Here is a 24,150-nt window from a genome sequence, read left to right on the forward strand (position 1 = left end):
CTGCTGAGGACCACCACTAGTCACTGGCAGCCAACCAGAAAAGGCCCCGTTTTTCCCACTCTTTGCCTTCTGCCAATCAGGCAATCTATCCATGCTAGTACCATTCCTGTAATACCATGGGCTCCAATCTCATTTAGCAGCCCCATGTGCGGCACCTTGTCAAAGGCCTTCTGAAAGTCCAAGTCCACTGACTCTTTGTCTATCCTGCCCGTTACTTCCTCAAAGAACTCCAACACATGTATCAGGAAAGATCTTCCCTTAAGGAAACCAATCTTACCAATCACTGAAGTCAGGCTAACCGGCCTATAATCTCCTGTTTTTTTGCCTCTCTCCCTTCTTAAAGAGCGGAGCGACATTTGCGATTTTCTAGTGCTCCGGAACCATTCCTGACTCTGATCACTACTAATGCCTCCACGATCTCTTCAGCTATTTCTTTCAGAACCCTGGGGTATAGTCCATCTGGTCCAGGTGATTTATCCACCTTCAGACCTATAGCTTCCCAAGCAGCTTCCTTAGTAATAGCGACTACACTCACTTCTACCCTGACTCTCTCAGATTGTTGGCATGTTGCTGGTGTCTTCCACAGTGAAGACTGATGCAAAATACTTATTCAGTTCGTCTGCCATTTCTTTAATCCCCATTACTACTTCTCCAGCATCATTTTCCAGTAGTCCAATGTCCACTCTTGCCTCTTCTATTCTATACATCTGAAAAAACTTTTGGTATCCTCTTTTATATTATCGACTAGCTTATCTTCACATTTCATCTTTTCTTCCCTTATTGCTTTTTCAGTCGCATTCTGTTGGTTTTTAAAAGCTTCCCAATCATCCAGCTTCCCACTAATTTTTGCAATATTGTATGCCCTCTTTTGCTTTTATACTATCTTTGACTTCCCTTATCAGTCATATTTGCCTCATCCTCCCTTCTTCTTTGGGATGAACTGATCCTGCATCTTCTGAATTACTTCCAGAAGCTCCTGCCATTGCTGCTCTACTGTCATCCTTGCTAGGGTCCCCTTCCAATCAACTTTGGCCAGCTCCTGTCTCATGCCTTTGTAGTTACCTTTACTCAACTGTAATACCGATACATCTGATTTTAGCTTCTCTCTCTTAAATTGCAGGGCAAATTCAATATTATGATCACTGCCTCCTAAGGGTTCCTTTTACCTTACGCTCCCTACTCAAATCTGGTTCACTGTACAACACCAAATGCAGAATTGCCTTTTCCTTAGTGGGCTTGGCCACAAGCTGCTCCAAAAAGACATCTCATAGGCATTCTACAAATTCCTTCTCTTGGAATCCAGTACCAACCTGATTTTCCTAGTCTACCTGCATATTGAAGTCCCGCATGACCACCATAACATTGCCTCTCTTTCATGCCTTTGTTATCTCGATGGTGAAGATAGTCAGAGTCTTTCTGCTTCCCCCCCACCCCAGGGTGGAAATGTCAAATACAAGAGGGTATAGCTTTAAGGTGAGAGGAGGAAAATTTAAAAGACATGCAAGACAAGTTATCACACACACAGTACGTGCATGGAATATGCTGTCAAGGGAGATGGCAGAAGCATAGACAATAGAATATTTAAGAGGCATTTAGACAGATACATGAACAGGCAGGGAATAGAAGGATGCAAGCAGACAGTATTAGTTAGATTGGCATCATGGTCAGTACTGACATGGTTAGCTGAAGGGCCTGTTCCTGTGCTGTACTGTTCTATTTTCTAATCCTTTTTGACTACTGCATTTCTCTGCTTCACTGTTTCCCCTGTGGAAATTCTACCACAGTGCCACATTCTGGACTGCATCCTCTGGGTGCCATCACTTCAACTACTTTCCAATAGCATTGGATGCATTGTTTTCTAGATGCTGCAAAAGTTGCAATTTGAAAAAAGATGGAGATGGAATGCAGAAAACTATGGAACTGTTGGCCTAGCATCAATCTTAGAAAAATGCTACAATTTATTAAGGATATGGCAGAACATTTAGAGAATGGTAAAATCACATTAACTCTTGAGTTTCTTTTAAAGAACTCTATAATTTTTTTTTATTAAAGAGTGTACCAAGCAGGATGGGTAAAGGGAAACCAAATTTGCTGACAATACAAAAGGAGGTGGAAAAGGAAGTTGTTGGGACAAAGACACTCTGCAAAGTGATGTAGATGAGTTAAAGCAGTGAGCAAATATTTGACAGATGGAGCTCAAATGTGGGAAATGAGAGTTATCCACTTTAGCAGGAAAGCCAGAAAAACACCATACAGTTAAACAAGTTAATCCAGCACGCTCAGGGCTTTGGTGGTGCTGGCCAATAGATTCTCTGCAGAATCAAATGTTATTTTATTAATACTACAACAACACACTTAATTCACATTAAGATATTTCATATTAGAATAAAGTTTTCCAGTCAGCCTAGTAAGTTTAAAGGGAGCAATGGAAGCCAGGGCCCCAGTGAGCATGGCACAGGCAAGACCACATCTCGAATACTGCATTCAGTTTTGATTTCCTTATGTAATAATGAAGGATACTTGCCCGAGAGAGAGTTCAAAAATGTCATCAGGTTGATTCCTGGGATGAAAGGATTGCCTAATGAGGAAAGCTGGTTGGGTCCATACATAGAGTTAAGAATGAGGGGCAACCTAATGAAACAAGATTCTAAGGGGATTAACAGGGTAGATTCTGAGAGGATCTTTCCCCCGTTGGAGGAAATGTAAAAATTGGAGGCATAGTTACAGCACAAGGGGTTGGTTACTTAGACAAGGTGAAGTTTCATCCGTCAATTGCATAGGAAAGTACCATGAGGAGGTTGAGACAGAACAGCGGACCAAGCAGCAGAGAGAACGGTCCCTTCAAAATGCTAAAAAAGTGAAGAGAAGGAAGGGTGATGCACCTAGTGGTAGAATCACATTGAAGGTGGCAGCAATTGCAATAGATTATCCATTGAATGCAGAAGCTTGTAGGGTAGAAAGCGAGGACTAGGCAATTCTATCGTTGAATTAGCAAGACGATGGGGTGAGCAGACATGTTGGAAGTGGATGGGATGCAGTCATGGGCTCCATCAACTATGATAAACAGGGGAAACTATGGTTCAGGAAATGAGACATCTCAGAGGCACTGTGTGGAAAATCTCAGAAGATACAATAGAGATGGAAGAACTGGTCGAGTGGAATGAAGTCCTTTCAGAAGGCAGGGTGAGATAGAGAGTCCTGTATGAATGGTTGAATCAATCACTGGAAGCAGGTGCAAAGCATTGCTAATACATATGCATTTAAAATATTAGCCATTGTGTTAACTACCATATAGAAACCTCACCACAGCTATTTTACTCTCAGTCATTCTACTGGAGTCACAGCATCAAACAGCACAGTAAAAGACATTTAGCCCAGCAAGTCTGCACCAAGCATTAAGCACTCATTTACATTAATCCTACTTCATTCTCCCCACATTCCTATCAACTTCTCCCAGATTCTACCGCTAACCTACAAACTGGGGGCAATTTATGGCAGTTAATTAATCTACCAACCTGCACACCTTTGAGATGTGGGAGGAAGCCAGGCAGTTACTGGGGGAACATGTGAACTTTACAGACAGCAGAGATCAGGATTGAACCCAGAGCAGCGAGGCAGCATCTATACTAGCTGCACCAGAGTACAACCCCCCCACCCCCCTGCCTGCAGAAAACTTCAAGTTGCCAGGTCCATTGCTATCCAGCTCAACTTTTCTTTCAAACATCAAACTGACCATTCATATTTTCATTTCAATATGATGGCAGACTCACATCCCTTGTAGCCCATCTTAAATTACAATAATGACTAGCTTGCTTTCGTCACTAAAAAGTATGTCTTCAGGTTGAACTCTCCTAATTGTGAAACTGCTGTTACTCAAAAACTGGAACTGGAAAGTTCAATCATGTACATAAGGCAATATCAGCCTTGGATTACATTTTTTTTTTAAAAACACATTTATAAAATGTTTGATTGTGCCATGAAGTCAAAGTTGTAGCTCAATTTTTTGTGCCTTTGTTGAACTAGAGTACCCTACAATCTTTTCAGAATAGTGCCATTACATCTTGATAAAATAGAAGTCAAGATGCACACTGCACAACCATGTATACACATAGTTTATGATATAAAAAAGACTTCCCTTGGTGGCTTTATGCTATACTCTCACTTAGAATTTCACAAACAGTCAATTCCAGAATCAATTACAAAAGTAACAAATTATACAATATAACTGCTAGACTGAATGGCATGTGACTTGTTTCTTTAAATAAATCTATGGTAAGAAAAACCTTGAAATGCATACACTGAGATGTTGCAACAACTTGTAAAGTTGTGATAATGCAGTTGGATTTCAAGGAAACCACTGGACCATGTGTGATTGAAAATTGATTTCAACCATGCTAACAAAGCAAGTCATTACACTAGAAAGTGAAGATCTAAACACCATTTCTAGTATATGCACTGCTAATAAAGTTGATCAAAGTTAGCACTGCAATAGTTCTACCTCAAATTTCATAATTCCTCAACTACACTTTAACTGAACATTTTCAGTCAAGTGACAGTTCTTTATCCATCTCTTCCTAATAGAAGCAGCATGATTTCCATCAGCTGAACATACCACAATAAATACAGTATCTTCCATTCTACATCCATTAAAAGTGGATGTAGAAAGGAAGAAAACCTAGCGAATACTCAGTGAGTACATGAAAATGTATTAGCACATCAACAAACCATGAAGAGCACCAAAATTGAAGAACATGGATTGCCATTCATGACATTCAATAACCAGATTACTATTGATATTTAAGCAAAGTCAAATTTTGCATCCACACATGCAAAGATAGGTGCCAAGGAAATGACATCAATTCAACAAGTTGCATTAACATTGAAATGTCCCAAGATGTCTTAGGTGTTTATCATTCCATACCAATACTGGGGCCAAGACCCAAGTTGGAACATAGAACAATACAGCATAGGAACAGGTCCTCCAGCCCTCAATGTCTGTGCTGACCATGATGCCTAATTAAACCAATTCCCTGCCTGCACATGATCCATATCCCTCCATTCCTTTCAAGTTCATGTATCTGTCTAAATGACTCTCAGTTGATTAAAAAAATATAGAACCTGCAAAAGATTCCATATTACACGTCCAATTGGACACCTCTAGAAATAAAGGATATTAGCAAGCATTGTTTTGATTACAGCTCTAATTGTACACGCCCCCCTCAAAAAAGAAGAGTTAACATAGTTCAAATAAAGGAATAAACAATTACTCTTCCCATCCAGAAACATCAGCACTTAAATGCCAAGCAGCAACATTATGGAACAGAGGAGTTCTGGGGGTTTGCTTTAAAATGTGAAAGTCTGTGCATAAATAGTTGCACAGCTTCTAGAACAGAAATACTTGAAAAGACTCAATGAACCAAAATATTACTGCATCTTCATAGGATGCATACCAAGTAGTAACAGGAATTGTACATGCTCTCATATGGAAAAAGTAAGTGGATGTGAAACTTATTTATACTAACTCTGCAATATTGCACTGGTATTGAAAATGAAATCCAATGTACTAACACAACTCAGAATTTTAGAAATGTACAAATTGGTAAATTAGTTTATTATTGTCACATGTACCAAGGTACAGTGAAAAACTTGTCTTGCATACCGTTCATACAGATCAATTACAACAGTGCATTAAGGTAAAACAATAACAGAATGCAGAAAATGTTACAGTTACAGAGAAAGTACAGGTAGACAATAAGGTGCAAGGTCGTAACGAGGTAGATTGTGAGGTAATGGTTCCATCTTATCATACTAGGGAATTCAATAGTCTTATAGCAGAGGGATAGATACTGTCATATTATTGAATCTAAAATAAATGTACTAAAACAACGGGGGAAAAACATCAACAATGTTTCAATACACGTGTTACTAAAACTAAAGTGGCTTACCAAAAGTAGAAAATTAAGGAACATTTGAATTCACAAAACAATTTAGTTGGTTTCGATTAAAAAACTCATATTTCCTCAATTGCTTGAGGAAAATTATAAAGCTCCCTCAAAGTTTCTAATATTTAGCTTTGAATGTGTGTGTAGAAAACTGAATTGTTTCCACTTCCTCCAGTGAGCTCAAAGACATGCCCTGCCTGCTAAACAAAATTAAGGTTCAGTTTAGTCTCATCTTCCCCTATCACTATTAGTCAAAACTCTCCGTGTACTATAATATTTTGCTTCAACTGCTTTCCCTTTCTGCCTATCCCACCCAAGATAAAACAAAAGGAAAAAATGGCATTCCAGTATAAGAACATTTACGAAATAATGCATGAACAAATGGAGAAAATCCTCATACTTGCTCCAAATAACTGAAGCACTGAATTTTGTACGTTAATACAGGACAAATACTCATAATGGAAAATATTCTTGTTACCCAGTATTCAAAGCATCAGCCTCAGCTTAGTGAAAACACTTAAGATACACAGTAGTTAAAGATTCAGAAAAAAATCTAAGATATTGCTTGAGTGTAGAACTGACAGAGCAAGTGGCCAGTTTAGAAATACTGTGTTTCAGGTGAGATGTTAAACCGAAGCCTCATCTACCCTCTCAGCGAGGCATAAAGATGCAAAGGCACTATTTGAAGAACAAGAGGTATCCTTTGAAAATCCAAAACCAAAAACACTGCAAATACTCTGCAAGTCTGGCAACAACTGCAGAAAGAGAAGCAATTAGTGTTACAAGTTGAAGATCTTCATCAGAACATTATCTCTTAGTCACCTGGCCAACATTTATCCCTCATCCAACTCTGCCAACAGATTAGCTTTTATTTATTTCATCTGTTTTTATCTTCTGAAAATACATGGCATCTCTGACAGATGCCCAAAATAAATCGTAAGGTTCATTTATAATAGTGGAATGCTTTGAAGAAGAGGGGAGATTAAAATAAAAGGATCAGTCTTTTAGATTACAAACCAGATAATTCTGAAAACAGCATATTGCAAAATTTATTATGTAGAATAGAAGATTAAATTGCACAGTAATGACAAGCTACTCAAGGAAGGTTACCAAGGGCTCCCAGGTGCTTTCCTTCCAATACAAGACTAACAAACACTTATTATTATTATTTATGCTTGGATGGATTTCCAGCATAAACTGCCAATTCATTTTGACCAGTATTGTAAAGCATTATGATTTGGCAAGCACAATAATTGGTAGATTCATAAACATTATAATAATGTAATTGCATAACAAGCCAAGGACAGATGTAAAAAGTAATAAATTAAAACACGTCAAATGTACTAGTCCTCTTTGTTCAAAGCTTGGAAACAATGCAAATGATTACAGATTGCAGCCACAAGCTAAACTACCACTAATGGATCTTTCCAACACACGATTTACCAATTCAACAGCCTACTCGCATCAAGATTTCTTCACATTCTTTGTATTAACCAGGACAAACATGTGGAAACAGAATCTCATGCTATAAATATCAATAGTAATTGCAAATCCTTCTAACATCTCCAAAACAAAGCAAGGTAGGTTGTGTGAGATCAGAATTTTGTTCTCTTATTGTCTAGGATGGGGCACAATATTCCACGCCACAGAGAGAAAGCTTGCATAGAAAATTCTCAGACAACATGCAACAATCTCTCAAAAGATGAATGCTTACTGCAGCAGTTAACTCAAAACTACTTGTACCCTAAAGAATCATACACCAAATGGTTCTCCCCATTTAATTGAATATGCATATTAAAGAACTCCCAACACAAGTGATCATTATTTTGACAATACCACCACCACCATCTGCAGGCTCTCTTCCAAGTCACACACCATCTTAATTTGGAAACATATCATAGCCCCTGCATTGTCAATGTTCCAAATCCTGGAACTTCCTACAAGCATTATTGTGGGAATACCCTTACTATACAAAACCCGGCAAAGTTGTGGATAGTGAGGAAGGCTGTCAAAGAATATAGACCAGTTGGAAATATGGGCAGAGAAACAGCAGACGAAATTTAATCCAGACAAGTGTGAGGTATTGAACTTTTGGAGGTCAAATGCAAGAAGAAAATGCACAGTAAATGGCAGGACTCTTAAGGGCAATGATATACAGAGGGATCTAGGGGTGCAAGTTTATAGCTCCCCAAAAGTGACAAAGTAGATAGGGTGGTAAAGAAGGTGTACAACACAGTTGCCTTCATCAGTTGGGCCATTAAGTATAAAAGTCAAGAAGTCATGTTGCAGTTGTATACAAAAAAAACTTTGGTTAGGCCACATTTGGAGTATTGTGTGCGCCACTCTAGTCACTGCATTACAGGAAGGACGTGGAGGCTTTGTAGAAGGTGCAGAAGAGGTTCACCAGGATGTTGTCTGAATTAGAGATCTACAAGGAGGCTGGACAAACTGGGATTGTTTTCTCTGGAGTGTCAGAGGCAGAGGGATGACCTGAGAAATAGATAAAATTATGGGAAGCATAGATAGGGTAGATAATCAGAGTCCTCCTCCTAGGGGGAAATGTCAGATACTAGAGGGTATAGATTTAAGGTGAGAACAGGAAAGTTGAGGAGATTTGAGGCTTTTTTTTTAATTATATAAAGTGGTAGGTACCTGGACTGCACTGCCAGGGGAGGTGATGGAAGCAAATATAATAGCATCGTTTAAGAGGCATTTAGACAAGCACATGAACAGGCAGAAAAAAGGGATATAGGCCACATCCAGCCAGATGCACAGTTTAAATTGGCATCATGGTCAGCACAGACATCATGGGCTGAAGGACCTGTTCTTGTGCTGTATTGGTCTATATTCTATGTCCTAACTGCAGCAGTTCATCACTACCTCCTCAATGGCACTTTGGAATGGACATTAAATGTCTGTTTCACCAGCAACATCAGCATCCAAAGAAGTGAATGAAAACTAATTCTTGTAGTGATTTGGAACGTACTTGGGAATGTCTTTGCTGAAATTACATGCTCTTTTAAGGTATCTACCTTGCATCAACATATTCCTCTAATCCATTTCTCAGGGCAAATTACAGTTGCCAAAAAACCTACTAGTACATCTTTGGGATGTGGGAAGAAACTAAAGCATCTAGGGCAAACACACGTGGTCACAAGAAGATTGTGCACACTCCATACAGACAACACTCACAGTTAGGATCAAACCTGTGTCACTGACTTACGCAGCATCACTAACTGCTGCACAACTGTGCTGCCCAATAGAAACTGGTTTTGCTGAATAACTTTGGTTAAATTATCATTTGTCTCATTTAAGTATTTTTTTTAAAAATAATTGAGCATTCTGAACTTAGTGATATTCTAATGTGGAGACATTATATACTGTAGGCCTCTTAACTGCTTATCTCTAATACACACCACAAATCTAACTGTGTACTGCCAGATTCTGAAGCATAGCCTTTTGTTGTTACAGATTGATATTAACATAGTGGAATTTCCATTACCATATTATGGTTATACATTAAGTTCTTTAAAGAGTGAAGGTTTATCATAGAAGCCTAAATGCAAGTTTTCTGATCTACAAATTTGCTTCATAGCAGGTTTAATTCTTGCAAAGGGTTAAAGTATATATTAATTGATAAGTGCAATAAATGAAAATAAACTAAGTCAATTACTCTTTGATGTTATTATACATCCCAGAATTTAAGGATATTTTGAACACAAACTCAAAATTGTTTTGTTTAAATTATTCCTCAAATTTGTTTTCAGTCACCTTCATTTTCATAATAAACAATTACATTTTAAGCACAACTTAATGTGAATAACTCTGAATCTAGTTTAATCCAATAACCCAAGTTGGAATCAAATAATGGAAAAGCATGAAGTGCCAATACTGGAAATCAACAATAAAAGCAGAAAACATGGGGCAGGTCAGGCACCGTCTGTGGAAAAGGAAACAAAGTTAACATTTCAGAACTGATAAAGGGTCATTGACCTGAAATATTTACACCATTCATCTCTCCACATATGCTACCAATCTGCTGAGTGCTCCCAGAGTTATTTTTATTATTTAGGATTAAAATAGTTTACAAACTTTTTCTAGACTTCACTAAATTGAACATTCAGCTATTAATTCCCAAATTCTCCAATATCCCTGCTCTAGGCCAACACAATCAATAATGGTGGCACATATGCACAAGCATCTTTCTGGAAATACAAAATACAAAGCTGTAGTGGTGTGGCTGCCAGTTCTCTCTGCCAACCGGATCTAGCCAAATCCACTAGTCATCCACCAAAATAAAATCCACAGAATCATTGGGAAAATAATAACATTGGGCATCTAGGAACTTGTTCAATATCTCAGTTAAGGAAACATCAGAAAAACATTATTACTGTTTCTAAATTAATGACCTCTTACAAATTGCTGCAGCATAATTCACATAGCTCCATAGGAATCCAAAATTGATGGGAAAATATTAAAGAATTCTATTGTACAATTGTCAAATCCAATCTAATTCAAAATATTTTTCACATGATAAGTACCACAATTAATTGATAAGCAATTAAAACTGGCATTCTATACGTTCAATTACTGCACTCCAGAAAACGGGTGCTGACCTTGGACAAAATGATCTAAATATTAAATTCAATTTTATCAGGGGAGAATAAAAATTAGAACTTCTACCAAAATTAAACCACAAATTGCTAATGTAACAGGAATTTTGACCGTTTTAATCCCAAGTACAGCAAATCTAGTGATTTCCTCAACAGTCTCCCAAAAATTGGTTTACTTTACTTCTGTAAAATGCCTCAGCCTGCTCCCTTGAAATTGTCAAGCGCTTTGCAAAAGGCGGTGTTGCATAAGAAATCGAATAGCACACATGTACTTTGAGAGGAACAATTCGCCAGTGGTGCTTAGAGGGAAGAGCTGTCTATGGTACTGTACTACACTGCCTGATGGGTTGCAGCAAGGTGCCGTGACGTCTCCATTTATTCCACTTCCACACCCAAAGCACCAAGTACACGAGTACTGAAAATCCTTAGTTGTATTAGCCAGGTTTTTGTTTTAATATTTAAGCTGTCGACCATTTTATGCGAAAGCAACAGCCTTCAAAAAGTATATACCACAAAAATATGGACTAAAAGTTACAAGATTTGAAAACCATACCAGGAATAACTTAGCTTTGCATTTTTTTTAAATTCCCCAAGCTATTTAACAAATTTATTCAATAAGCTTATTTGGTCGAATCACCACAGTTCTTTAAAAAGATATGGAGCGAGGCATTCCACAGCAAGGGTTCTTGCAAAAGTCCTAGATTTCAAATGCAAAAGATAGGGAGGAAATCAGTCAACCAAACCCCCGAATGAGCATTTATTCTACGATGGATGGGCTGCAGCGAATTCATTCATAAATGCTAACGGCACTAGAGTGTCTCCAATTCATAAACCCCACAGCCTCAACGCGCAGCACATTTTAAAATATAAAAAGGAAAGCAGGCACACGATCTACTATTCCTTGTAAAACCAAAAGTGCAACCATGACCATTACTGCAGGTGCAAGTGAGGGAAAGCTGGCACGTTTGTAAAGGCGGACACGCCAGAAAGAACCCCCTCCCCTCATGACAAGTCAAGCCCCTCGCTCACTCTGCCAAGTCGCCCCCTTTGATTAGGGAAGGGCTGGGGGACTGTTTCGGTGGGCGGGGGAGGGGGGTCCAGATGAACGTGGGCGATTCCCCCCGGACTCTATAGAGACGGCTGATATCCATCCATTCATTCATTGATAAGTGATGGCCGTGCCCAGGGAGCGAGTGGAGTGGCGGGTCGGGTCGGGTCGGGTCGGGTCGGGTCGGGCCGGCCGGGCGGAGGAGATGAGCAGCCTTACCTCCAACACAAAGCAGAGACATGGCTCCTCTCCGCGGCTGCCCGCCACCAATTCGCCCGCTCCCCCGGCGGATTTGTCCCCTCCGATCGGCTCTATACACAACTCCTCCCGCTTCCCCTGTGGCCGCGTAACCGGGTGGCGACAGGCGGACCGCGTCGATTCACCGGCACCACAACCCCTCGCCTCAGCGCTTACTCCGCGCCGCCATTTTGTCGGGGAGCAGCCCCGGGTCCGGCTGACGTCACGGTCAGGCGGCGTGAGCGGGGAATTGGCGGGATGACAGCGGGCGGCGGGCGTCGGGCTCGGCGCTGAGGGGTCGGCCTGCTGCCGCCGCCACCGCCCCCCACACCCGAAAACACAGGAGTTCAACACAATGCATCTACATAGCGCCTTTTAATGTCGAGTAAAAGCTGCCGAGATACTTCGCAGATGAACAAAGAACGGCGACCCAGAGTAATGGGAGAGGTTGCCAACACTTTGGGCAAGATGGTGAGCCTCATCTAATGGGGGGGGGGGGGATAAACAATTGCCATTAACAAACATTACAAAACTCTGGTTGGACCACACTCGGAGCACTGTGTTCAGTTCTGGTCGCCTCATTATAGGAAGGATGTGGAAGCGTTGCGAAGGGTGCAGAGGAGATTTACCAGGATGCTGCCTGGTTTGGAGAGTATGGATTATGAGGAGAGACTAAGGGAGCTTGGGCCTTACTCTTTGGGGAGGAGGATGAGAGGAGACGTGATAGCGGTGTATAAAATATTAAGAGGAATAGATAGAGTGGACAGCCAGCGCCTCTTTCCCAGGGCACCAATGCACGATACAACAGGGCATAGCTTTAAAGTAATGGGTGGGTAGTTAAAGGGAGATATCAGAGGGAGGTTTTTTACCCAGAGAGTGGTTGGGGCATGGAATGCGCTGCCTAGGGCGGTGGTGGAGGCAGGTACATTGGTCAAATTCAAGAGATGGTTAGATAAGCATATGGAGGAATTTAAAATAGAGGGATGTGTGGGAGGAAGTGGTTAGATAGTCTTAGGGAGGTTTAAAGGTAGGCACAACATTGTGGGCCGAAGGGCCAGTATTGTGCTGTACTGTGCTATTGATTCTCTGATAAAAGCTGCCGAGATACCTTGCAGATGAACAAAGAATGGCAACCCAGAGTAATGGGAGAGGTTGCCAACACTTTGGGCAAGATGGTGAGCCTTATCTAATAGGGGGAATAAACAATTGCCATTAACAAACATTATTAATCTACAATATGTAAGGTAGAGGTGTACAAGATGATAAGAGGCATAGATCGAGTGGACAGTCAGAGACTTTTTCCCAGGGCGACAATGACTAACCGGAGGAGGCATAATTTTAAGGTGACTGGAGGAAGGTATAAGGGGGATGTCAGGGGTAAGTTTTTTTTAAGATATCTTTATTAGTCACATGTACATCAAAACACAGTGAAATGCGTCTTTTTGCATAGAGTGTTCTGGGGGCAGCCTGCAAGTGTCACCACACTTCCGGTGCCAACATAGCATGCCCACAACTTCCTAACCTGTACGCCTTTGGAATGTTGGAGGAAACCGGAGTGGTGGGTGCGTGGAACGCACTGTCGGCCAAGGTTGTGGGGACAGATGCATTAGGGACGTTTAAGAGACTCTTAGACAGCCACATGAATGATAGAGAAAATGGAAGGCTACGTGGGAAGGAAGGGTGAGTTAGATATTAGAGCAGGATAAAATGTCGGCACAACGTCATGGGCCGAAGGGCCTGTACTGTGTTGTAATGTTCTATGTTCTAAGGTGAATCTGTAAGCGTTTGTGCATTGGATTTCTGATCATCCTCAAATTATAAGTTAGCATACAATTGAGATGTTCAAATGTTAATGAAAGAAATACTGTATAAATCCATAAGTGAGAATATCCTGAACTTATGATGCCACATCTAAGAGCAGTGATAATGTCTCACTATCAAGATACCACTCCTCACCATCTTTCTTTTGAGCTACATAACTTTAGTCTAAAATAGTATAAGTACCACCAAAATGTAGATTGTCCTTAAAGTGATGAGTGAAGTGGTTTAAAAGCTGCATTAAATTGTATATCTTAACATTTACCGTCAGAATTGTTTTGAAAGTTTATATTTATTCATTAAATAACTATGTAAAGTAATAAACATTAATTCTAGATTTTATATTTGGCTTGTTGCCCAATAAATGCTGTTAAGAATGAAGCAGAGCTTGCACTTTGTATTCATCACATATTATGGTAGCTTTTGGCTGCTTGGAATCTGGTTCCAGGAATCTGACCTGCATCAGACAGTTACTCTTCAATGGTGAGTCAAAATGCCAATGGACTCTGATGAAATTCCTGGAACAAATCATCTTAAAACAGCGAAAGTTAATTACAATTAAAAGATATAAAGCCAAAAATACATCTGATCGATTGTTGGGTGCCTGAAACGCTTGATTTCCCTTGCCCATTTTGAAACTTAGATTTTTATTTCTTTGCTTATTTCAATTATCTTTATTCTGTCTTAATTTGCTTAACTATGTGTCTTGTAGTTTTTCTTATTAACAAAAAGCCTGGTGTCATAATTTCTATACTGTTTGATTGTTTACTGTGTTTTGGGCTGAAATTAATCTCCACAGAGATCTGAAAACTGAAAAAAAACTGGAGATGCCTGGAAATTTGAACATAACAGAAAATGCTGGAAACACTCACCAGGTCATGCAGCACCTGTGGAAAGTTTATTATATCAGATTGATGACTCTGTGTTAAAGATTTATTGTATTGTTAGTATTGATACACAATTTATACATTCCTGTAACACTGTAGTATTCCTGTTGTTTAGTTTAGATGGGCAAAAAGGTCAGCATAGACTTGGTGGGCTGAAGGGCCTGTTTCTATGCCATACAACACCATAATCTATCTGTTCAGCTTTTTCTAGAGTTACCTGCAGTTTTCCCCAGAAGAGGAATGAAATGCAAGAAAGACTAAAATCAACTGAATCCACATTACCACTTCAGCAATCTTAATGCCTCCCATTGCAAATAGGTTGGGGCACAAAGTAAATCTAAATATTGCAATTCAATTATGTCATCAGTACTGTCATCTGTTTTTATAATAGTGGCTTGGTAGGAGAACCATGTAATTTAAACAATTTTTATTAATTTACAGGATGTGCCTGCTGACGTTACCCTTGGGGAGTGCTATTAACCTAACTTCATGAACCACTGCAAGTATGAATGGTGGTGGTATTCCCACAATGCTGTTACATAGCCGGTTTCAGTATTTAGACATAGCAACCAAGAAGGAATAGTATCATATTACCAAGTAAGAATAATGCATGACTTGGAGGGCAACTTGCAGGTGGCAGTGTATCTATGTGCCAATTGCCATAAATGGTAGAAGTCATGAGTATGGGAGACTTGGCAATTCCTGTCAAAAATATCTTTTGCAAATTGCTGCAGGCATTTTGTAGATACCATATTTAACATCCACGGTGCTCTGCTAGATGATGGAGTGAACATATAGGGAAATCTGTTTTGCACTGGATGGTATTGAATCTGTTGTGTGTTGTTGCAGTTTCACTATCCATACAAGTTGAGAGTATTCAATCACACTCTTGATGTGTCATGGAGATGATGGAAAGGCCTTGGGAGAAGCAGGGGAGTCATTTGCAGCAAGAATACAAGCCTCTAAGCTCCTCTTGTATCCACAATATTTATATGGCTGGTCCAGCTAAGTTTCTACCTGGGATATTGATGATGGCAGACTTAGCAATGGTAAAGGCATTGAATGTCACAGAAGGTTATTCTGTATAGTTGGAATATAAATAGAACTGAAAACCATATAGTGATCAGTAAACATTCCCACTTATGGCCTGAGTTGAAACTATTAAATATACTTTGGGAGGGAAGGGCATTAATGAAGCAGCTGAAGATTGTTGGGCTAGGACACTGCCCTGAACTGCAGTAATGTCCTGGTGCTGAGATGATTGATCTCCAATAAATACCTGTCTTCCTTTGAAGTAGATATGACTATAGCAAGTGCAGAAATTTCCAATTGATGCCACTCTTGGTCAGATGCTACAATGATACCAAGATAACAATGCAGTCACTCTCACCTCAAGTCTGGAATTCAGTGCTTGTTTGCACCAAGCTGTAATGAGATTTGGAGCCTGGCAAAGCCAAACTGAGCATCAGTGAGCAGTTTATTGGGACAGATTGCTACTTAATAGCACTGTCAACAACACTTTCCACTGCTTTGCTGATGATTGACAATAGATTAATGGATTGATAAATATCCAGATTGGTTGGTCCTGTTTTTGTGGACAGGGTATACCTAGAATATTTTCCACATTGTTGAGTAGATGCCAGAGTTGTAACTGCAGTGGAACAGCTCAACTAAAGGCTTAGTTGTTCCTGAAATCATCTTCTGCACTACACCTAGGAGATTGTCAGGTCCCACAGCCTTTTCAGTATTCAGTTTTCCCACCCATTCCCATCACATGTTGAATTAAAATTACTGAAGATTAATTCTGTGGATGTGGTTCTTCAGTTCTCCAGCCTTGTCACTGGCATGCAGGTGCTGAACTCTGCCATCACTAGGGAGAATGATGTTCTTTGACCCCCCTCCTTCTCTTCCAATTAGTTATTTACTTGGCCACCACCATTCACAATTGGATATGGTGATTTGATCTTATCCATTGGTTGTGGGATTGCTTACCTTTGTTCTATGATGCTTTTGCTGTTTAGCAATCACGTAATTATGTGCCGTAGCTTCAATAGGTTGACAACTCACTATTAGCCATGCTTGTGTCTTTGCTGTGCCTTTCCATACTCCTCTCTGAACCCAGGGTTTATCCCACATTCCAAAGATGTGTGGGTTCTAGATTAATTGACCGCTGTAACTTGCCCCTAGTGTGTAGAGGCAGTTGATCGAATTTGAGGAGAATGAAGGTGCGATTAATGTAGATGGGTGCTTGATGACTGTGGCGGACATGAGCAGAACGACTTGTTTCCATGTTGTATGATTCTATGACACAATGGAGACTGTGTAAAGACAATCATGCATGCAGTGGAACTCCTAAGTATATGATCATATGGTTATGTTCGAATGTACCTACTACCAGTAGATCAATGTAATTTTATGCCTCTTGTTGGACCTATCATAAGCCGCCACAGATCCAAATCGGTGGCTTGGTCAGCCATTGGATTATGAAGCTACATTCTGTGATTCTTCCCAGTGGCATACAACATGGAGTAATACTGATTCATCAAAGGACAGTATGTGGGAATCAGCAAGATTTGACCTAATACCATGAGATTTCATGGGATCTAGAATCATTCTTAAGGATTCCCAAAGCCTCTGCCTTCTGATTGTATACCACTGTGCCTCTCTGCTGATAGATACTGTCAACAGGTCAAGATATACCTTGGGATCATGAGGGAGAAGTCTGGGATGTAGCTTGTGTATGATTGTGTCAGGTAATTGGTTGTCTAGTCTGAGGGCAGCTCTCCTAACGTAAGAAATCCCCAACTTCACGGGGTAGGTTATGCTATCTGCCGTATCTGTCTGATTTTGTTCTCAAAGGTTGAATACAACTTAGCAGCTCACTCCACAGTTCAGTTAGGAATCAAAACATTGCCCAGACCAGACGGAGTAAGAGCCATGGACTTCCTCCTTTAATGAACATATTTGAACCAGATTAATACTTACAGCAGAATTTGCCAAAAACAGTGAGTGGTATGTGGCAGAATGCCCAACAAAACTAAATAATATTGTGTTGAGCAGTGAGACGCTTGAGCTTGCTAAACCTGCTCCTACCTAGGACAGAACACAACAAGGGCTATAAATAGTAGACATATTGACAAACCCTCTCCTGCCCTCCGCCTGCATGGATTATAAACCATGACAGTGTAGGATGCTCCATCCCTGCCAAATAGTGTACATGTCAAAGCTCCATGAGCACAACTAAATCTCAAAGCAGGCAAAACATCTTTAACAATACTGCTACCTGCAGAAAAGGCTTTTGGCATTATCCACAATCACAGCCCTGCATGAAAAAATAATTACCACAATATTTCTTGGATGATGTGTTATCAGCAACTGGGCTCTGTAACCAAGAGCATTTATAATTTATAAAATGTGCTGTGGCGCCACCTTTTGTCAAGCTGTATCATAGCAAAAAATATCATGTTAAGATGTGTTCTGAGAAACCATCTCCCACTGTTAGATTGCAGATTATTAATGCCTTCAGATGCGAGCTGGAATTTTATAAAACAAGGTGGTTTATAAGATTTTTTTTGTACAGGAAGAAGAATTATTTTAGTCATGACAGCATTATGTGTAGGTGTGCTGTTGATTTTGTTCCCATTTTATAAGCATAATGAGTTTTTTATAAATAGATCTTGTCTGTTTTAAATTAGTGATTTTGGAAACTAAATATATTAGTTATGAGTTTTGATATCCTGCTACGTAAGAACTCTGAATAATTTGATAATTTTCTTTATTTTTGATGAATTATATTATTACTTAATGCCATGTCTGACCATGAATGTGAAGTAAAATAGTACATACGATCACAAAAGGTCAGTAGAAACATTCTGCCCTTTTCCCAAAGAAAAATAATAATTAAACTTATTTTCTCTGTTAGAGTCATAGTCAGTTCTCACCGGAGAAGAATAAAAAAAATAAAATATTCTTCATCTTGTTTTAAAAGGTCAATTTGATCCAAAGCAACTCAAAGACTGAGATTATTCTTATGTACATCTTTCTTGTCAATTATGTTCCCAGCTGACACAAAATAGCAGTCACTGATTTAATGTATACCTTGACATGATTTTGTTATGAGCCAGGTTGCTCCTTAATGAGTGTCCTTTTTAGGCACCTGAACAGTAGTGAGGTAGTGTGTGTGGCTTTATCCGACTGCTACGAGTGGAAGCGAGAAAGCGTCTCTAACTGGAATGATGTAAGGGTCTGAAGGTGGATTCACTGAAGTGCTGGCAACGGCACAGACTGGGAGAGAGAGTGAGCGAGAGGGACGTAAAAATTGGTAGCACTGACGGCCAGTCTCTGTATCTACGAGTGAAGCACAATTGTTGTGACTGTCGCTTTACAATCCAAACATGGATTTTCGGAGCAATCTGTGGAGTCCACTTTGTTGTTAACCTGTACCAGGAATCAGGTTTATCTGGGGCGGCCACGTATTGAGTGTCCTTGAAGTGGCAGATAGCTCCGAAGCAACGGAGTTCTTCGGCGATTGGGGTTTGGTATTGTTTCCGTCGTGGAACATGTGGAATTCATAAACTCCTTCTCTCTACATTCTAATGTGGTTTTCAAAAGCCTTTGCTCATCATCTTGTTTCGTGACTGACGGAACTGAACTTTGAGAACTGTTCCTAGACTTGGGGTTTGGGAACTTGCCACACACACACTTTGGTTAATGTCTGATATCTAACGTTTTTCTTATTATTACAAGTAGTTATTAATAAATAGAGTCTAACATTTAAACATGGCTCGTTGTGTTTCTATTGTTGCTGGTACGTAAAAAGCTCCTTGACAACTTGTTGATAATGCTTTTATTACTGAGTTGCCGTAATTTTGGCATGGTGAGCTAGAGTGGAAGGAAGCAGCAGGTTGACAAAGAAGTCCATTTGCTCATTGCACTTTTTGTCAGAGATGAAGGTGGAAGAGATGGGGAGAGGGATTGAAGAAGGTGGTTTGCAGTAGAAGAAGGAAGGCAGGAGTCATCTTTACATCTCAGGCTAATCCTGGAACAATGAGCAGCTTTGGCAGAGGAAAGAAGGACCTGATAGCACTTTGTGTGGTCCAACCAAATCTGACAAAGTATGATTAAACCAGTTCTCCATCATTTCTATTCAAGGCTGTGTCCATTTGGCATGGGAACAGTGAAGAGAAATACACGAAAGACCCCGCTGGGGAGAAAACAATAGCTTTAAAGAGCACAAGAGAGTCAAAGACAGAGGTGATGGTGTTGCTGAGATCAGTGATTGTGGAAATGCCATGACAGTGGAGATTAAACAACTGAGAATCTGAAAGTGCAGCTGTTATTGCAAAGGGAAAGAGCTTTCTCTCTTGGTTGAATCTATTTGGAGGTGTAGGGAGTGGGGAAGTGTGTGCAGAGAATGATCAGAGATGATCCCAACTGCGATTGTTATTTCTTTTGTTCCCTTCAGCCCCACCTCTGAAGTTGCATCCATCTGTAGTTTGCCTCCTGTCAGCCCTCTGGCCCTCTCCAGGCTCATTTCATTCATGAAGCCACTTCTTATCCACTTGAATCTGTTCTCACAAAACTGCTAACCACCATTGACCTTCCTTGCCTTTTTTGCTGATACTGTTGACAATTCTCTCTTCTCAGGTACTTGCATCTCTGTTCCAAATTCTGTCATCAGCCTCTCTCAAAACAAAACATCAAATGTCTTAATCTTTGCAAACTACCTTCCCCAAACAATCTCACTTTCCTCTTCAAGGGCCCTGAAATTGTTATTGACTTCCAAGTTTATTTTCATCTTTCCTGGGTCACCCTATGACTGTAAGGACACCAAAATAACTCCTTCCAAAGTTGCTTTTGACATCCTTTCAAAGTCAAGTTTATCGTCATATGCACAAGTCCATGTGTGCACAGGTGCAATGAAAAAGCTTACTTGCAGCAGCATCACAGGCACATAGCATCATATAGGCAGCATTCACAAGTAAAAACATAAACATAAATTATATGCAATTTTTACAAGAAAGAACAATTAGAACCAAAAAATCAAAATTAATTTCAGAGCAAAGTAGTCATAGTGTTGCTAAACTGTTGTGATTAGGGTTTTGCAGGTTAGTTCAAGAACCACATGGTTGAAGGGAAGTTGTGGCAAATGTCACCTTTCCCTCCTCATTCTTCCTGACCTGTTTCAAGTCTTTACAGATGGTGTGCTCAACCACATTAACGAAAATATTTTAAAATTCCTTCTTTGTTCTTCTGATTGAGCAGCAAGAGGTATTGGCAAACAAAGGAGGCACTGTACATGAATTAAAGTTCCAAAAATTACTTCATTAGAATTGTATAAAAACTACTTATTAACTACTTTAAGTACCTACAGAAGGACAGGATACAAAGAATACTTGTCAACCACTCAGTGAACTGATCTACTTGATGCCGAAGGGAGCCCCAGGTGTCCAACAGCTGTGTCTCTTGTGTCTCTCTCTCTCTCTCTCTCTCTGTCTCTCTCTCTGTCTGCCCCTCAGGTCTGGTTGCAACTCCAGCCAAAACTGAGAGTACCCCTGCCCACTTTTATCCCCTTGAAACCCATTATCCCAGTACTTTTCCATGATACCAGCTGGTACCTTCTTATCTCTTGTGACCTTTCTGTCAAGATACAATTTAAAAACAGACAGCATTTCCCAGCGTTGACAAGCAGCCAATTTGTCCTTACTGCTTGTAAATTTCTTAAGCAAGCAGACAGCAGGGCGAGGGGTGGGAGAAGGAAAATGCCACAATACATATGGTGCAGTACAAGACTGACCAATTATCCAGCCAGGATGAGCAGATATAGCAATCCATTTCAGAAGCTACTTTTCTATCCACACTTTTGCACATACTAAGGAGGAATCAAATATCACTCCTAGAAAATTTAATTCTCTCCTTACACCATCTACCTCCCTCACCTTTCCCTCTCATCCAGCTGGTGGGACTTCACCTGCCTGGTTGCATTGCAATCCATCATATAGCCAGAGGTGCTGACTTTATCAAGCTCCTGGGTTTGCTGACCAACACTTTGAACCATCTAAAATTGTTTTTGGGTCCTTCAACATGTTTGCTTCTTCCTGTATCCATAATCTTCTCGAGATCCAAACTCTGAAATATCAGTCCGGTTCCATCTGGACCCTCATGGTTTTCTACTTCTCCTTGACCCTTAAGGATGCTCCTTAAACCTACCGCATTGACAAAACTCTTGGTCATCTGCACTATTGTCTCATGATGTGGTTCTGTCCGAAATTGTGTTTGATTTTTTTTTGCCCCTTGGTTTAAGTTAAAGGCATTATTTAAATACAAACTGTTGTTGTAAATGTTCAGTGCGTTGGGAAGTTCTGAACATGGGCTTGTTGAAAAAATATTACCTGATGCCCAAAGTTTCCCCATGCAAAGTTGAAAAAGAAATTCAACAGCCAGCATGTATTGTGGAGAGCTCCGTTATCGATCTGAGTGGTGGTTACGTGGCGCTTCCCCTTAAAATTTCGGATTAACGGCATCTCAAGGGTTTTTATCTGTCCTGAATGCTCGCGGTCGTGGTGCGGGAGATGGGCGAGCTGCCTCAGATGGGATCCAAAAGGAGATTAAATTCGGCTACATTGGAAGCTGAAGAAACGATCGAGTAAGGCAAAATTCTAGGAATGAGGGAACAAGATAATGAGAAAATGTGCAGGGAAATCTTAACTGTTTCAGACCCCACTGGAGTGACTGAAGCTGAGAAGTTCCTTACGCTATGTTTGCACGTAAGCGATGTCTTCGTATCACTGTGGGTTAAATTAGAATAAACTGCACAGGAGACTGCTGCCAGCAATTTAATTAAGGTTGCAGAAAGTTCTCTGTTGGCCCATGATGAATTGCACCGGATGTGTGCTTCTCTTAATACAAGGCTCTTAATAAAAATGCTATAGATACTGGAAATCCGAAATAAAAATAGAAAATACTGGAAGCACTTAATACATTAACTCTGTTTCCCTTTCCACATATGCTGCCCGACCTGCTGATTATTTCCAGCATTTTCTGATTTTGATTGTATAAATTAGATGTGTTCAAGGAAGTCTTTAGGACAATTAACAGAGTGAATATGGAACAAAAGAGGCCTGGACGTTTTAAACATTGGTGAAGTAGAAACAAGCCTTCTTCTACAACACCAGTCTCACCTTGGCTGTAGTGGGTTAACTTTGCTGTGTCAGTTCTTTTCACCAAAGCTGATTGCCTAAGTGAAAGAATGCCCGGAACTCGCTGTCACCAGCGCGTTGCTTTTAATACATTCACGAGCCATTTCTACTCGGAAAAAAATGTCATTAATTTCCGGAATGTCAAGCGAAACTATTAAGTGGCATCTCATGGCTCTGTGAATAGAATTTTGATTTTTGCACTTGTGAAATATTTATGTTATAAAATGTTACCATATAATGCGCCCGTTGTAGTTCTTAGTCACCATCACTTCCAAAATAATGTCTCATTATTGCCCTCATGTTGGAAAGTGGTTCCATTTTACGTAACATTTCCTGGCTCAACCTGCACAATAATAGGTAAATAAAATACTGAATAATATGAAATTACTGGTGTACTTCATTTCCCCAGGAATGAAAATGAATTACGAGCCTGAACCGTTAATGCTACAACGCCCTATAAATATTCGCTGCAAGAGATGACAATACTATATTGCCTGAAATAGTGAAAAGCCATTTCCCATTTTCAGTGTGGGAGCCATTTGAAACGCAGCCCCAGTAGAACCATTTTAAATCTGCCAAATACTACGCTCTTTATATTGCTTGACTGCACCAGAGGTCTCCAAACATATATCGTGACTGCTGCTGATACGTTTGGAACTCTGAAAGCAATGAATCAGGGTTTATAGGATAACCTTCAGTGTTTAGTTATGGCTGTAGACCCGCCAAATGCGGTTAAATTCTTATAACTGCATAACTAATCCGTTTATACGAGCTGCAGATGGCTTAGGATTTGTAAACTGAGCTAAAAGAGACAGTTTGCAATATTTGTGATTCATGTAATCATTTATTCTGTAAGTTATCTAAATTAACATAACACAAATCACGAGGAAATTTTTTATTCATTTGAAATGGGCTCTACGCCAACATCAAAAATAACTACAATGTGCTCCTAAAGGTGCTGTTTATGAGATTTGAACTTGTAAAAATACCTCAATATATTGGGACTTGAATACTCAGCACCATAGGAAGTCAGACCTGTGACCAAGGTCTCAGCATGAAGTTTCTGAGCAGAAGAGAAATAGGACCTTCCCTGAAGATGCTGGGGACCAAAGCAAAAGGACAACCAACCATGCACCCTGTCTCAGATCGTCAGTGACTGGTTCTCAAAAGTTGGTAAGGAATCCTTCAGGCGAGGAAGCCACCTATTTTGTTTGGCTGCATACATTCCTGGGGCAAACCAACAAGGGGAATACCTAAATATTTTACATTTCCATCTAAAAATCTTGTAAATTTATGGAAATGAATTATAACTCGGGGGCACTAGTCCCTGCTCAGAGGCCGTCTTTATCGTAACTTCCACACCTGTTTGGCACAAGCAAAGTTTCTCCATCATATTACAGTAAAGAG

At 40.1% G+C, this 24,150-nt stretch overlaps 1 protein-coding gene across 1 annotated transcript in view; it reads right to left on the reverse strand.

Moving 5' to 3' along the window:
• Positions 1 to 11,967, reverse strand: part of LOC127582541 (protein unc-13 homolog A) — a 261,016-nt gene extending 249,049 nt beyond the window's left edge. Inside the window, exon 1 of the mRNA XM_052037881.1 lies at positions 11,823 to 11,967. Coding sequence (XP_051893841.1) covers positions 11,823 to 11,844 — 22 coding nt within the window. The 5' untranslated portion in view covers positions 11,845 to 11,967. The remainder of the gene's footprint in view (positions 1 to 11,822) is intronic.
• Between the last annotated feature and the right edge of the window lie 12,183 nt (positions 11,968 to 24,150).

This window comes from Pristis pectinata, chromosome 24 (genome assembly GCF_009764475.1).
Source record: "Pristis pectinata isolate sPriPec2 chromosome 24, sPriPec2.1.pri, whole genome shotgun sequence".
Lineage (NCBI taxonomy): Eukaryota > Metazoa > Chordata > Chondrichthyes > Rhinopristiformes > Pristidae > Pristis > Pristis pectinata.